The 12040-nt window shown below is 40.2% G+C and overlaps 2 protein-coding genes and 1 long non-coding RNA gene across 13 annotated transcripts in view; 1 reads left to right on the forward strand and 2 right to left on the reverse strand.

Annotated features, from left to right (window-relative positions):
* LOC111863000 (protein O-linked-mannose beta-1,2-N-acetylglucosaminyltransferase 1-like) overlaps positions 1-12040 on the reverse strand; it is a 136467-nt gene that overhangs the window by 16718 nt on the left and 107709 nt on the right. The gene's annotated exons all lie outside the window — the stretch shown is intronic.
* LOC111862997 (zinc finger protein OZF-like) overlaps positions 1-12040 on the forward strand; it is a 17748-nt gene that overhangs the window by 4097 nt on the left and 1611 nt on the right. For 3 of the 6 annotated variants that reach the window (XM_033750884.1, XM_033750885.1, XM_033750886.1), the window contains exons 2-6: positions 455-678; positions 2056-2226; positions 2960-3112; positions 6822-6992; positions 8040-9621. In XM_033750884.1, coding sequence (XP_033606775.1) covers positions 562-678; positions 2056-2226; positions 2960-3112; positions 6822-6992; positions 8040-9167 — 1740 coding nt within the window. In that variant the 5' untranslated portion in view covers positions 455-561 and the 3' untranslated portion in view covers positions 9168-9621. Of the gene's footprint in view, positions 1-454; positions 679-2055; positions 2227-2959; positions 3113-6821; positions 6993-8039; positions 9622-12040 lie in introns of those variants that run through there. The other 3 variants (XM_033750887.1, XM_023848909.2, XM_033750888.1) reach the window with 3 other exon arrangements.
* Positions 10586-12040, reverse strand: part of LOC111863003 — a 2306-nt gene continuing 851 nt past the window's right edge. The window contains exon 2 of the long non-coding RNA XR_002842528.2: positions 10586-11578. This is a non-coding gene — a long non-coding RNA (uncharacterized LOC111863003). The remainder of the gene's footprint in view (positions 11579-12040) is intronic.

Here is a 12040-nt window from a genome sequence, read left to right on the forward strand (position 1 = left end):
AGCCAATACAACCTCAAGACATCTCCCAACATCGGGATAAATTAAGAAGCAGCCTAACATTTTTATATTTTACTTCAAAAGTCTTAAACTTTTAAATATTTTTTAAATATTTTAATAGTGATGTTTTAACGCGAGGGCAACTTTGGATGGAATGCGAAGGTTGAACGTGCATTCTGTACGTGCATTCAGTACTCCAAGCTAGTGTTGTGCTTTTACACATCGACATTTGTAGCAGTGCCCACACAGCATATATACTGTGTACAGTTAAACAACGCCAGTGTTTTCTTGTTAGTACCATGTGCCTCTGAAGATGGTTTTACTAAAACCGAAACATGTAAGGCAAGAGTGAGAAAGAAGTGACCTAAAAAACATTGTTACACTCGACGGACTTTGTATTGATTTTATGTCATATGAATGTTTTAACGCCATTCATGAAGAGTATGTTCCCTTTCAGAACTTGTGCACATAATCCAAGTCATGTAGTGGTACACACGTCAGAACTTCATGTCTGTATCACCAGGATTCTTGTAAGCCGCTTTCTGACACAACCCACAGTCCGTCATGTGTGATGATCAAGTTTCAGGCTCACAAAAGATTCTGCAGTCCGTTGCAGCAGGAGTGCCAAAAATTGTAGTACAGAGAGCTGAGGAAATATTTCCTGCTGTAAAACAAATGATGGTGAGTCTTCTGTTCTTCTGCTCCCAGAAAATAATTTTACAGTCTTGGTGCCTGCTTTTACATTGTCAGTGAACTGAATACTTTGCTACAAGCTTCTGTTAAAAGTCATTTCTGTTTTCTCAGTTTCCTAAGAATGGGTATGCACATTGTGGGGGCCTAATGTCTTCTGTATTATTAGCATGATGAATTCAAGGAAGATGTGAGGGGCAGGTCATACTGTATGTATGTGAGGGACAAGACGTTCATACAGGTACAGTGGAACCTCGCTTAACGAGCACCTCTCATAACGAGTAATTTGCATAACGAGCAAAACAAATTGTAAAAAAATTACTCCCTTAATGAGTGACGTTTCACATAACGAGTGACAAGAAGGGAAGTCCCAGATTGTGTGCTTGCTACATCAGTGTGTATTTAACACTCGTTCCACTAGCATCTTAGTGTTGCTTGGGATCACACATTTTTCCAAACTTGTGTTGAGACATAATATTTGTGATTTTTTGTGTGCAAAGTTTAATAACCCTTGCAAAAATGGGAAACTGTTGGATCGTACATTGAGAAGCATCACCCTTATAAGGCAGTGGCTATGCGTGCTACAGATTTATTTAACAATAATGCTGTGTTGCATTTTCACCAAATTTTGAAGCGTCGGCAAAAACAAATGTCTCTAGACAGCTTTCTAGTAAAAAAGAATTGTATCATAAATAATAAACTAATTATTTCGATTTTTTTTTTGTTTTCTGCAAATCAGATTCGCATTCCAGGTTGGTTCATTCCACATAGAAGAAAAGATGAAGATGATTTACTCTCCTTAACAATGTCTATATAATTTTCTTTGAATAAACGTTATACATAACATTTTTTGAGTATTTTTTTCAGCATGGAGCGCATTATTGTATTTTACATTAATTTATATGTGAACAATTGTTTTGTTTAACGAGTGTTTTGCATTATGAGTAAGATTCTGGAACGAATTATGCTCGTTAAGCAAGGTTCCACTGTACTTGGAGAGAAATGTGGAAGAGAAGATACAAGGTGGGAGATGTGTGCATGTAAGATAGGATAATATTAAGACAAATCATAAACAAACATGGAGGGATGGCATGGACTGGAATTGTTTGACCCAGGATAGGGACCAAGGACAAGCTGTAGCAAGATTGGTAATGAGACATTGTGTTCCATGGAAGGATGGCATGAACAGGGAACCTCATCTATTGTGTCAGTGGTTAGTAATCTTTTTGGAAGTTGCAAAGAAGAAAACCAATAGAACGCAGCGGTTATGAGTTTGATGCAGTGCAGAATGGGAATGCAATGAAAGTGTATCCTGTTATGTGTAATAACATTATGGCAGTGACTCATAAGGGTATTGTGGTTTAACAGAACTGCTTGAATTCACAGAAAGAAGTACCAGGCTCACATAGTGAGGCCTGTTTGTCATTGTCTCTCAGTGGAGTTCAGGCTGTCAACATAAAAGTTGAAGAAGTCTCAGATATGGAAGGTGGGGAGGATCCTGTGCCAATGCCAGTTGTAGGAATAAAGGCTGCACATGAGGTGAGTTGTATACCTTTAAATTTGGACCACCCTGTATGTCGCTAGGATTCCTATAAGCCACTTTGTGATGTACCCCACAGTCCAGTATATATGATGGAGTTTTAACCTTGCAAAAATTCTGCAGTATCTTGCAAGAAGAGTACCAGACTTAGAGAGCCAAGGTAATGTTTTCAAAAGGAATCTAGGTGAGTGTTCTGTGCTTCTGTCCTCAGAAAATAATTTTACGGCCTTGTTGCCTGCATTTAAATGGTCAGTGAACTGAATACTTTGTTACAAGCTTGTATTAAGAATCATTAATTTTTTCTGAGTTCTGTATGAATGGGTACACACGTGAGTGTTTGGTGGCAATGTATTTGAGGGCAGGGCATTCATACAGAGGTTTGAATAGAAATCAGGAAGAGGAAGGTGTTGGCTGAGAGAGGTATGCATGGATGACAGGATGCTGTTATAAAGTGGCTCTTACAGAAACAATGTGAGAGGGTGTGGACTGGAATTCTTTGGCCCAGGATAGGGACCAGGGACAAGGTATAGCAAACNGCATGGGTTCCATGAAGGCAGGCACCAACAGGAACTTTGCTGTGTGACTGATGATTTTGGTAGGTGTAAAGGAGAGAATCTGTAGAACACAATAGTTATCAGTTAGATGCAGTGCAGAATTGTCATGGCAATAAAAGTGTATCCTGTTCTGTGTAATAACAGTATGATGGTTTTACTGAACTGCTTGGATTCACAGGAGGATGTACCAGCCTCGCATAGTGAGGCCTGTTCATCATCTTCTCTCAGTGGAGTTCAGGCTGTCAACATAAAAGTTGAAGAATATTCAGATATGGAGGGTGGGGAGGATCCTGTGCCAATGACAGTTGTAGGAATAAAGGCTGAACATGAGGTGAGTTGTATGTCCCCTCTGTGTCCACTGTGAGGCATATCTGAGTCACATCTTGAATTGCCTGTTCTCTTTCTCATATTCGTCTTTCACACAAAACTTCTCCAGTCTGGTGAATAGGGAATTTTTTGTAAGTCCTCTTTGACAGGCCTCAAGAGGATTGCCTCTTGTTGTACTTTGCTTGTGGTGGACTGCTGTCCGTCTGCATAATGGCTGTTAACATGAAACAGGATACTGAGTGAACTGTAGAACCAAGTTGCATTCATGAAGAAATAGGGTGAAAACTTTATTTTATGTTTCTGGATTTTACATTTTTCACGAATTTATGCCATTTTTGCATGTTTCCAGCTAAGTGCCCCACAATAACATTAAACTTCAACAGATTTTACCTTTCTTCAGTTTCATGTTTTCCCCAGATTTGCACATAATACTTCTTGTCATGAATGCTAGAATTTACCCTGTTTTATAATGCACTTCTTAGAATTTCTTATACAAGGCAATGGTCATCCTTCCCTGTTAGCAGTCACAAGTGGTTCAGTCTAAAAATAAGTACTACATGTTGGCTGACGCAGAACTACTAGTGATTTGGGCTCACCATGTGTCTTCAGTAAGGCTTGTCATGTAAAGGGGGGAATTATCTGCCACTGTACCACCATCAGATAAGAGCAGGTGTGTTGATGCATGAACTGAAGAAGACTGGAAAAATCACTGACTACTGCAAGAAATTGAAGTGGAGTGTATAATGCTGATGGGACCTGCCTATTTTTCAGTCTACAACTTATCAAAACCTTCACTTTTTGAGGAGATTTTTGCCATGGTATGTAATCTAAACAGTGGATTACTGTACTCCTCACATGGAATGCTCATAGTAGTGATAAACTGCCACCTCTCACAATTGGAAAATAAGGCCATTTTGCTTCAGGAATGTGAAGAGACTGTCTACAGAACACAAACTTATACCAATTCGTGGATGACCGCGAAAATATTTTAAGATTACCTCACACAAATAGACAGTATGTGCTGGAAGTCTCAAAATTCTCGCTTTTCATTGATCAGCGTGCTGCCCATGCAAGGAACACATTTCTCAGCAGCATCAGAGTTAAATTTCTCCCACCTAACTGTACCACCCAGCTTCCGCCTTTAGATTTGAGAATCATACGTTCTTTCAAGTGCCATTATAGAAAGAAGTTGATTTGGAAGGCTGCAGCCATGATAGGTGGGGGCAGGTGCACAGATGAAGCTGTATGTGTTGTCTGCAGTGCACTTCATAGCAGGAGCCCAGAGACTGATAACATCCACTACAAACAAGAATTCCTTTGTGAAGTTTGGCTTCTCAAATGTTCATGTCAGCAGCAATGATGACAGTGCAGTGAAACTCAGTGAAGATGATGTAACTGTTAAAGAGTTTACAACCTCTTGGAGTGCAGTTTATGGACTGCACAACATGTGACAGTGCTCTTGAAGTTTGTGGAACATTCTTGAATGCACTGAAATGACTGGAAGAAGCCAGAAGATATATGTATCGATTTGATATGGAGAAGAATATTATTACGGATAGTATGCAACAAAGTTGAAAATGAATTACACAGACTGAGAACTCAAGCTGAAAAAAGGACTCATTGAATGTTTAAACAAATAGTCTGCCTTGGTGTGCACAATATTTGCCAGTCTACCCAGGCTAATGCTGGGTAGTACCCTTAGACTACCACTGCCTTCTTCCTCATCCTTTGCATTGATCCAGAATAATCACGATATGATCTTACTGGTTCCACATAAAGACATGAGTTGATAAGGCATCATAGAATAAACCAAGAACCATATTTGCATGATGATCTTCCAATATCTATATAAATAAAAATGTAAATGTTGGTTTGTTGGCCCTCAAAGATCTCTGAAAGTTCTTCACCAATTGCTTCGAAATTTTGACACAACATTGCATTCGAACACATGCGTGTTTTTATATACCTATTATATAGATGTCACTCCTGTGACAGGTAAAAACATGCTTCTTTTGAAAAACAGAATTGGAATTTGGAATTCAGAAGAGTCACCCCTATGGAAACGCGAGAACAGACCGTTGCATAGGAAGTAACAATAGCAATACTGTATCGAATCTCCATGGTTACGACGAATACACAGAGCGTTCCCACAGAGACAACGCAATAACAATGGGTTGTTGCGTAGGAATTGCGGAATCAACAAAGCAGCGTTTCCGTGGTTATAACAAGGGCTCATTTGCATAGCAGTGGCCGAGGGTATTAAAGGGGTTGAATTCATTCGCCCAATCAGTCTGGAATATCCGCCGAAGAAGTGAGTCTGTATCCCTAACAGTTGGCCATTTTGATTTAGTTATTTCGTGTGACATTGCGTTGGATTTGGGCTGTGTCGTTTACCATAGCGTTCAATTCGTGAGTGTAGTTTATTTTTCATTGTTTTTCATTTCGTTTTCTTAACTGTTCTCCTTATTTTTCAGTGCAGTTGGCGGTGGGATTGACCTGTGTCGATTGATCTGCGTTTGAATTGAAATATTTCGTTAGTATTTTTTTTTTGTTTCTTTGTTTTCAAGTTCATGTTCTTTCCTTTTTTAATGTTTTGCAATTTTATATGTTTTTTATAACTTTCTTTCTTCTTCTTCAGTGCAATCGATCGCTTTAGTTCATCCAAATAATGCCTCGCAGGAGATCAAACTTAGGTCATTGTACTCGTGGAGTGGAAGCAGTGCGACGAGTAATTGCAAATCAAACTGGGCAAAGAATGGCTCAAATATGTACCAGACTGAGCCACAGCAACGCATGGCCGGGTACAGCTAGTTATGATATAAAGAAACCCAAATTTTCTTTATATCATATCATTCTTATTTCCTTTATCTTTACATTTTCTTTGATGTTACACTTATTTTATGCCATCTGTTGCAAAATGGAGGTTTCATTGTGTAGAAAGGATTAAATTGTGGGAAATGCTTCCTACTATTCAGTTCAGAATCCTTTGTGTTGCCATCTGCTGTTGGAGTACATGAGGTCTAAATATAGGCAAACCTCTGTTGTACTTGCTGTTATGTGTGTGTAGGTATGGAAATTGGTTTCTCACTTTAAGAGAAGAAAGAATATACGTTGAGGTGGTGTAGAACAGGATACTGAGGCGAGTATTTAGTCTAAGAGAGAAATAGTAACTGGAGGCTGGAGAGCACTGAATTTTGAGAAGTTGTGCCAGTGGAACAATTTAGCAGGTATTAGAATCCTAACATCAATGAGTATGAGATGGGCAGATCATTTAGAATTCATGTGAGATATGAGGCACAAGTACAGTGTTTTTGTTGGAAATCCTAAAGGGAAGGGCCACTTCGAAAATCTATACATATATATGGAAGGCAGTATTGAGAGTAGATTTTAAAGATGAAAAGCATGGACTTAAGTCTTTGGTCAGAATAGCAACCAGTGATGGGCCATTTTGAATATGGTAATCACTTTCCATGTGTCCACAGAAGGCAGGCAGTTTCTATATCGCATGAGTGAGCATTAGCTGTGCATACAGAAGTCTGAGCCATGCAGTTGTTAATTACTAACAGTTTTCAAAGTTACCAGGCAGAGAACCTATACAGAGCAGCCGTCATGAGAGTGATGCACTGCACAGTGACCATAGTAATGAAAGTGTATGCTGTTCCATGTAATGAGAGCGCACAGCCATGGCTGATATGGGTTTGCTGGTTTTGCAGGACTGTCCACATCCACACGAAGATGTCCCAGGTTCATATACTGACACATGTCCTACAACTTCTCATGGTGCATTTCAGGCCATCAGTATAAAAGATGAGGAGGTCTCGGATGTTGAAGAGGTGGAGGATCCATTGTCGATATCATTTCCAGGAATAAAGGCTGAACATGCGGTGAGTTCCTTGTTCTCTTTCCCAGCTGATAGCCAGGCAACTGCAGCTGCCTGTCTTATGTACTCACAGGGATAGCCCCACCACTAATTCCTAGTTGACTCACGGTTCATCTTCCAGTTGATCCCTCTGCAGATGTAGGAGAAGTATTTTGTTCCTAGCCAGTGTCTGTCAGCCATTCTTCTTTATGGTGACATGGAATAAAGATATACATAGCTCTGTATTTTTGTTCTCTTGATGGGTTATGGTAAAGGTGTTTGTGTATATATTCTCGGTGGTATATAATTTGTATTAGTGAGCTTCATTCCATCACTCATGAAACCCGGAATAGTGGAGCCAGAGGAGATGGCTGGTACAGTACCAAACAAAGATATATGTGAGATGTGACATGAGGCCTGAAAGCAGGAATGGTGCGTCAGAGAAGCAACAAGGAATTGGCTATTGCTAGACAAGTGTGTAATCTTGTAACACTTCTGTTGTCCTCTGCATATAATTCCACATTCACAGGAAATATGAGTACACTTTCCTGAACATTTCGTCTGTTGTTAGCCTACTCGTACTTTAGCTGTATGTCTGCATGTGTATCCCTCCATCATTGCCTTCATAGGCAGTGACTTAGTAAACATGTTCCCATCACAGGCAGTCCACATGCAACAATAGAACAGTTGTTGGTTGCATTGTTATCCAAGCATGCTGTATTGTATCTGAGGAAAGTAGATGATTAGTTCATCCTGGAACCCTGTGATTGCCCACCTGTCCCCTTGCCAAATGTCTCTTGGCCCTTGCCAGTGCAGTGATAATTGGCTTTGGTGTCCTTACTGTATATGGGAGGCAAAAATTTGTTAACATGTTTACAAGAGTTTATTAATGGTCCACATCCTTAGCAAGAAATGTCCACTGCACTCCCTGCCAGTGATGAATGATGATTTGAAAGGATTTGCATGGAACCAGTTGTGTCATAATCTATATACTGTCCTAGTATTTTGATGGAGTGTCTGAGGAAATCCCCTCTTCCAGTTGGATTTCTTCTAATGTTTGTCTCTTTTGCAGAGTGTGCTGAATCACCATCAATTCATACAAAGTGAGTGTCCATTTCCCTGTGATGTTGATAATAAGTCATTCACCCGTAGTAGTCGTCTGAAGAGACATCTGCATAAACATGCTGCAGCCCGATCATTTTCTTGTGATGTTTGTAATAAATCATTCAGTAGGCGGGATTATTTGAAGGAACATCAACGCGTACATAGTGGGGAGCGGCCATATTCTTGTGATGTTTGTAATAAAACATTCAGTAGGCTCAATTTTTTGAAGGCTCATCAGCCCATACATAGTGGGAAGCGGGCATTTTCCTGTGATGTTTGTAATAAATCATTCATTAGGCGCTGTTGTTTGAAGGCTCATCAGCCCATACATAGTGGGAAGCGGGCATTCTCCTGTGCAGTGTGTAATAAGTCATATACCACTAGCAGTGCATTGGCAATGCATAAACGCATACATAGTGATGAGCGGCCATTTTCCTGTGATATGTGTAATAAAACATTCGGTAGGCAGGATTGTTTGAAGGAACATCAACGCGTACATAGTGGGGAGCGGCCATATTCTTGTGATGTTTGTAATAAAACATTCAGTAGGCTCAATTTTTTGAAGGCTCATCAGCCCATACATAGTGGGGCGCGGCCATTCTCCTGTGCAGTGTGTAATAAGTCATTTAGCACTAGCAGTACGCTGGCAGTGCATAAACGCATACATAGTGAGGAGCGGCCATTTTCCTGTGATATGTGTAATAAGTCATATACCACTATCAGTGCCCTGAAGGTACACCAACGCATACATACTGGGGAACGGCCATTTTCCTGTGCTGTGTGTAGTAAGTCATTTGCCACTAACAATGTGCTGACGGTACATAAACGCATACATAGTGAGGAGCGGCCATTCTCCTGTGATATGTGTAATGAGTCATGTGTGTCTAAGTTTCAGCTTAAGGTACATCTACGCAAACATAGTGGAGAGCGGTTATTTTCCTGTGATATGTGTACTAATTCATATACCACTAGCAGTGCCCTGAATGTACACAAACGCATACATAGTGGCGAGCGGCCATTTTCCTGTGATATGTGTAATAAATCATTTATTTTGAAATGTCATTTGAAGGCACATCAACATGTATGCAGTCGGTAAAGGTAAAGTTGTCCCTTTGCTTAATTAATTAAGCACAATGCCTTGAAGACATTGAGGGAACAAGATCTGGTCATTACAGCAGAATTGCTTTGCCAGTCCCTGTTGGGGATGGATGTTGTCATATGATAATTTTAATATGTTTCTTGGTTTACAGAGTGGGCACATCAATGCATGCACACTGGGAGGTGTCAATTCCTATGTTATTTGTGAAAATAATTTGGTACAGAGGGTCACCTCAAATACAGCAATGTATTATCCTCTAAGGTACAAATGTTAAATATATCTAACAGCAAGTAACACTCCACTGTGGCTGAATGATAGATTTATCGAATGCAGTACAAGCAGTACATGTGCAAGCTTTGGGAGTGCTGGTAGTTTGATCTTGGACCGCCTCTGTGGTCTAGTTGTTAGCATTCCTGGCTACAGATCCAAAGGTCTGGGTTCGATTCCTGGCGATACCAGATTTTTTCAGAGAAGTGGTGGGCCTGGAACGGGGTTCACTCAGCCTCGTAATGATAATTGAGGAGCTATTTCAAGGAAATAGCGGCTCCAGCCTAGTAAACCGAAATTAAAGGCTGTGTGGATTTGTTACGCTGACCACGCAACACCCTCTATCCGCATAAGTTGTAACTAAACTTCTCCAAGAAGCGGCGATCGCTCGGTTGGTATGAAAAGTAAATATTCATCTGAGCATACAGATTTGTGCTACTTGGGCTTGCAAGGAAATTGGTCGTTTTCCACGCATTTATTTGCTTTCAGTAGCGAATTATCAGTCAGAAAGTCAGTGTCGGATTATCAGTTATTTATTTATAAAACATTTTTAGTTTGTGTCTCAGTAAAGGTATAAAGCCATTGAAGACAACAATGCACATATGGGCTTTGTGGATAAATCTGACAGGATGGTAAATAGTTATGGAATTGACCGGAGGACATGGACATTGGCAAAGAAATGGTTTTTCCAACTTCTAGACATGACTGTTCTCAGTGCCTATTTATTGCACAAGTCATGTGGTGCAGAAATGACACATAAAACATTCTGCAAAATTCTAGTGCGAGATTTGATTGTACAGTCGCATGAGGCAAATATCACGGTCAATGGCGTTTCTCAGGGGAGGCCAAGTTCATCTAGTCAACTAGAGGTGAAACATTCACAACACTGGTCATCCGAAAGGAAACAGACACGTCGTGTGTGTTCGCTAAATAAGAAAACCAGGAGCACACTCTTCTATTATAAAAAGTATGATGTTGGTCTGTGTGTCAAGGACTGCTTCGACCAGTGGCGCATGCCGTCAGAGTGTGAGCACTGAATGGAGTTGTTATAAAGTGTGAAGTGACGCAGTTCATACTTGTGTACAGTCTGAACAGAGGATTATTGTATATAGTGTGATTATTTTTCACATAATCACCATATCTGAAGNTCTGAACGTCTGCAACTTTAAAGACTTTGGACTATTTAAATTCCGGCTGCAGCAAGCTCTGAATAATTTAAAAGTCCATACTTTAAAGGTTAAGTAGTATGGAGTGTCCATATTTCTAGAATGTGTGTTATAGATTTTTCCGTTCTCTGCAGAAATCGTTGCATAAGCAGTGCAGAGTATCCCTGTTGCTTTCCCATACAGAACACATTGTGCTCTCAGATTTTGAATGAATATCAACTGAGGTTTACCTGCTGTGTACTCCAGTGTGTGTAGGATTGTAGTGGCTAGACACAGCTGAAGTGCATATGTTTGAGGCTACCATGAGCTTCACTGCATTAGATCACCAAAGAAATTGTGCACATATGCTTGAAGGGATACAAGAATACCAGCAGATTGAGAAAAATATTTGGAAAGAATGGTATTGCACCGCACTCCAGAACTGGCATTCTGCCACTGCCCAAGGCAGGGATGACCAAGGGGTACAAAACTCTTCTGGTGATGAGCCCTGACATTCAGGTTGGTTGACATGGCAACAGGCAGTTCTCTAGTTCCGTTTTCATGTCTTGTTTCCATCTGTGCATTGTAGTCATCATAGTAATAATTCTAAATGTAAATATGAACTGTTTCTCCATGAGGCAGAGGCAACATTGAGAAGAAATTCATCACCTATTACAAAACAAAGGGTTTATTAGGATGACTTGTTCTTGGGCAACATACTATATACTATTGGAAATCACCTAGCACTTATACACTTATCTCTCTCTTTTCTTCAAGTGGTCTGAGTAAAGTATGTATGTAATCCATAACTGTCACACGCATGTAATATGTCTTGCTCATGCAGGCCTCCCTGTTGAGTACAGAATGCCCCAACAGTACTCAGTCATAGGGGACCTGTGTTATTTGGCAAAATAGAGAAAACTGTAAAGTGTTTCTTTTTCTTTTTAAGTTAGGACAACCCATTCCTCTGCTAAACCCTTTAGATATCATTATTACCTCTTTGACTGGCGCGAAGGGTATTTAAATCCCACCCCTGTCCTGGCAGGCCCTTTAAACCTTATGTTGCTAAAATGCATGTAGTTACTTTTTCCTAAACAACTTCAACAAAAATTGGTTTTTAAAAACGAAATTTTCAGGAACTAATTAAAATACAATATATTATGCAATAAATTCCTTTCCATACCTCTTTATTAGTTTTTCTTCGTGTGATAAACATTGAAACATGAAAGTTTGCAGAGAGCCACACCACAGCCTGCACACATGATACTTGTTTCTTTTCTAACCTCGTGCTTAGCACTCACGCGACACTTTCTCAGGGCACCATTCTTCTTATTGTTACTGGGAGGAACATGGACCATTTTGTGAATTTTCAAGCCACCCTCTAGACGATTTACTGGCTCTTTCACTGGTGGCCTTTTCAAGGTCGAGGGCGGAGGCGTGACTTCACTCTAGTCTGAC

The sequence above is a fragment of the Cryptotermes secundus genome, unplaced genomic scaffold (assembly GCF_002891405.2).
Source record: "Cryptotermes secundus unplaced genomic scaffold, Csec_1.0 scaffold1016, whole genome shotgun sequence".
NCBI classification, from domain to species: domain Eukaryota; kingdom Metazoa; phylum Arthropoda; class Insecta; order Blattodea; family Kalotermitidae; genus Cryptotermes; species Cryptotermes secundus.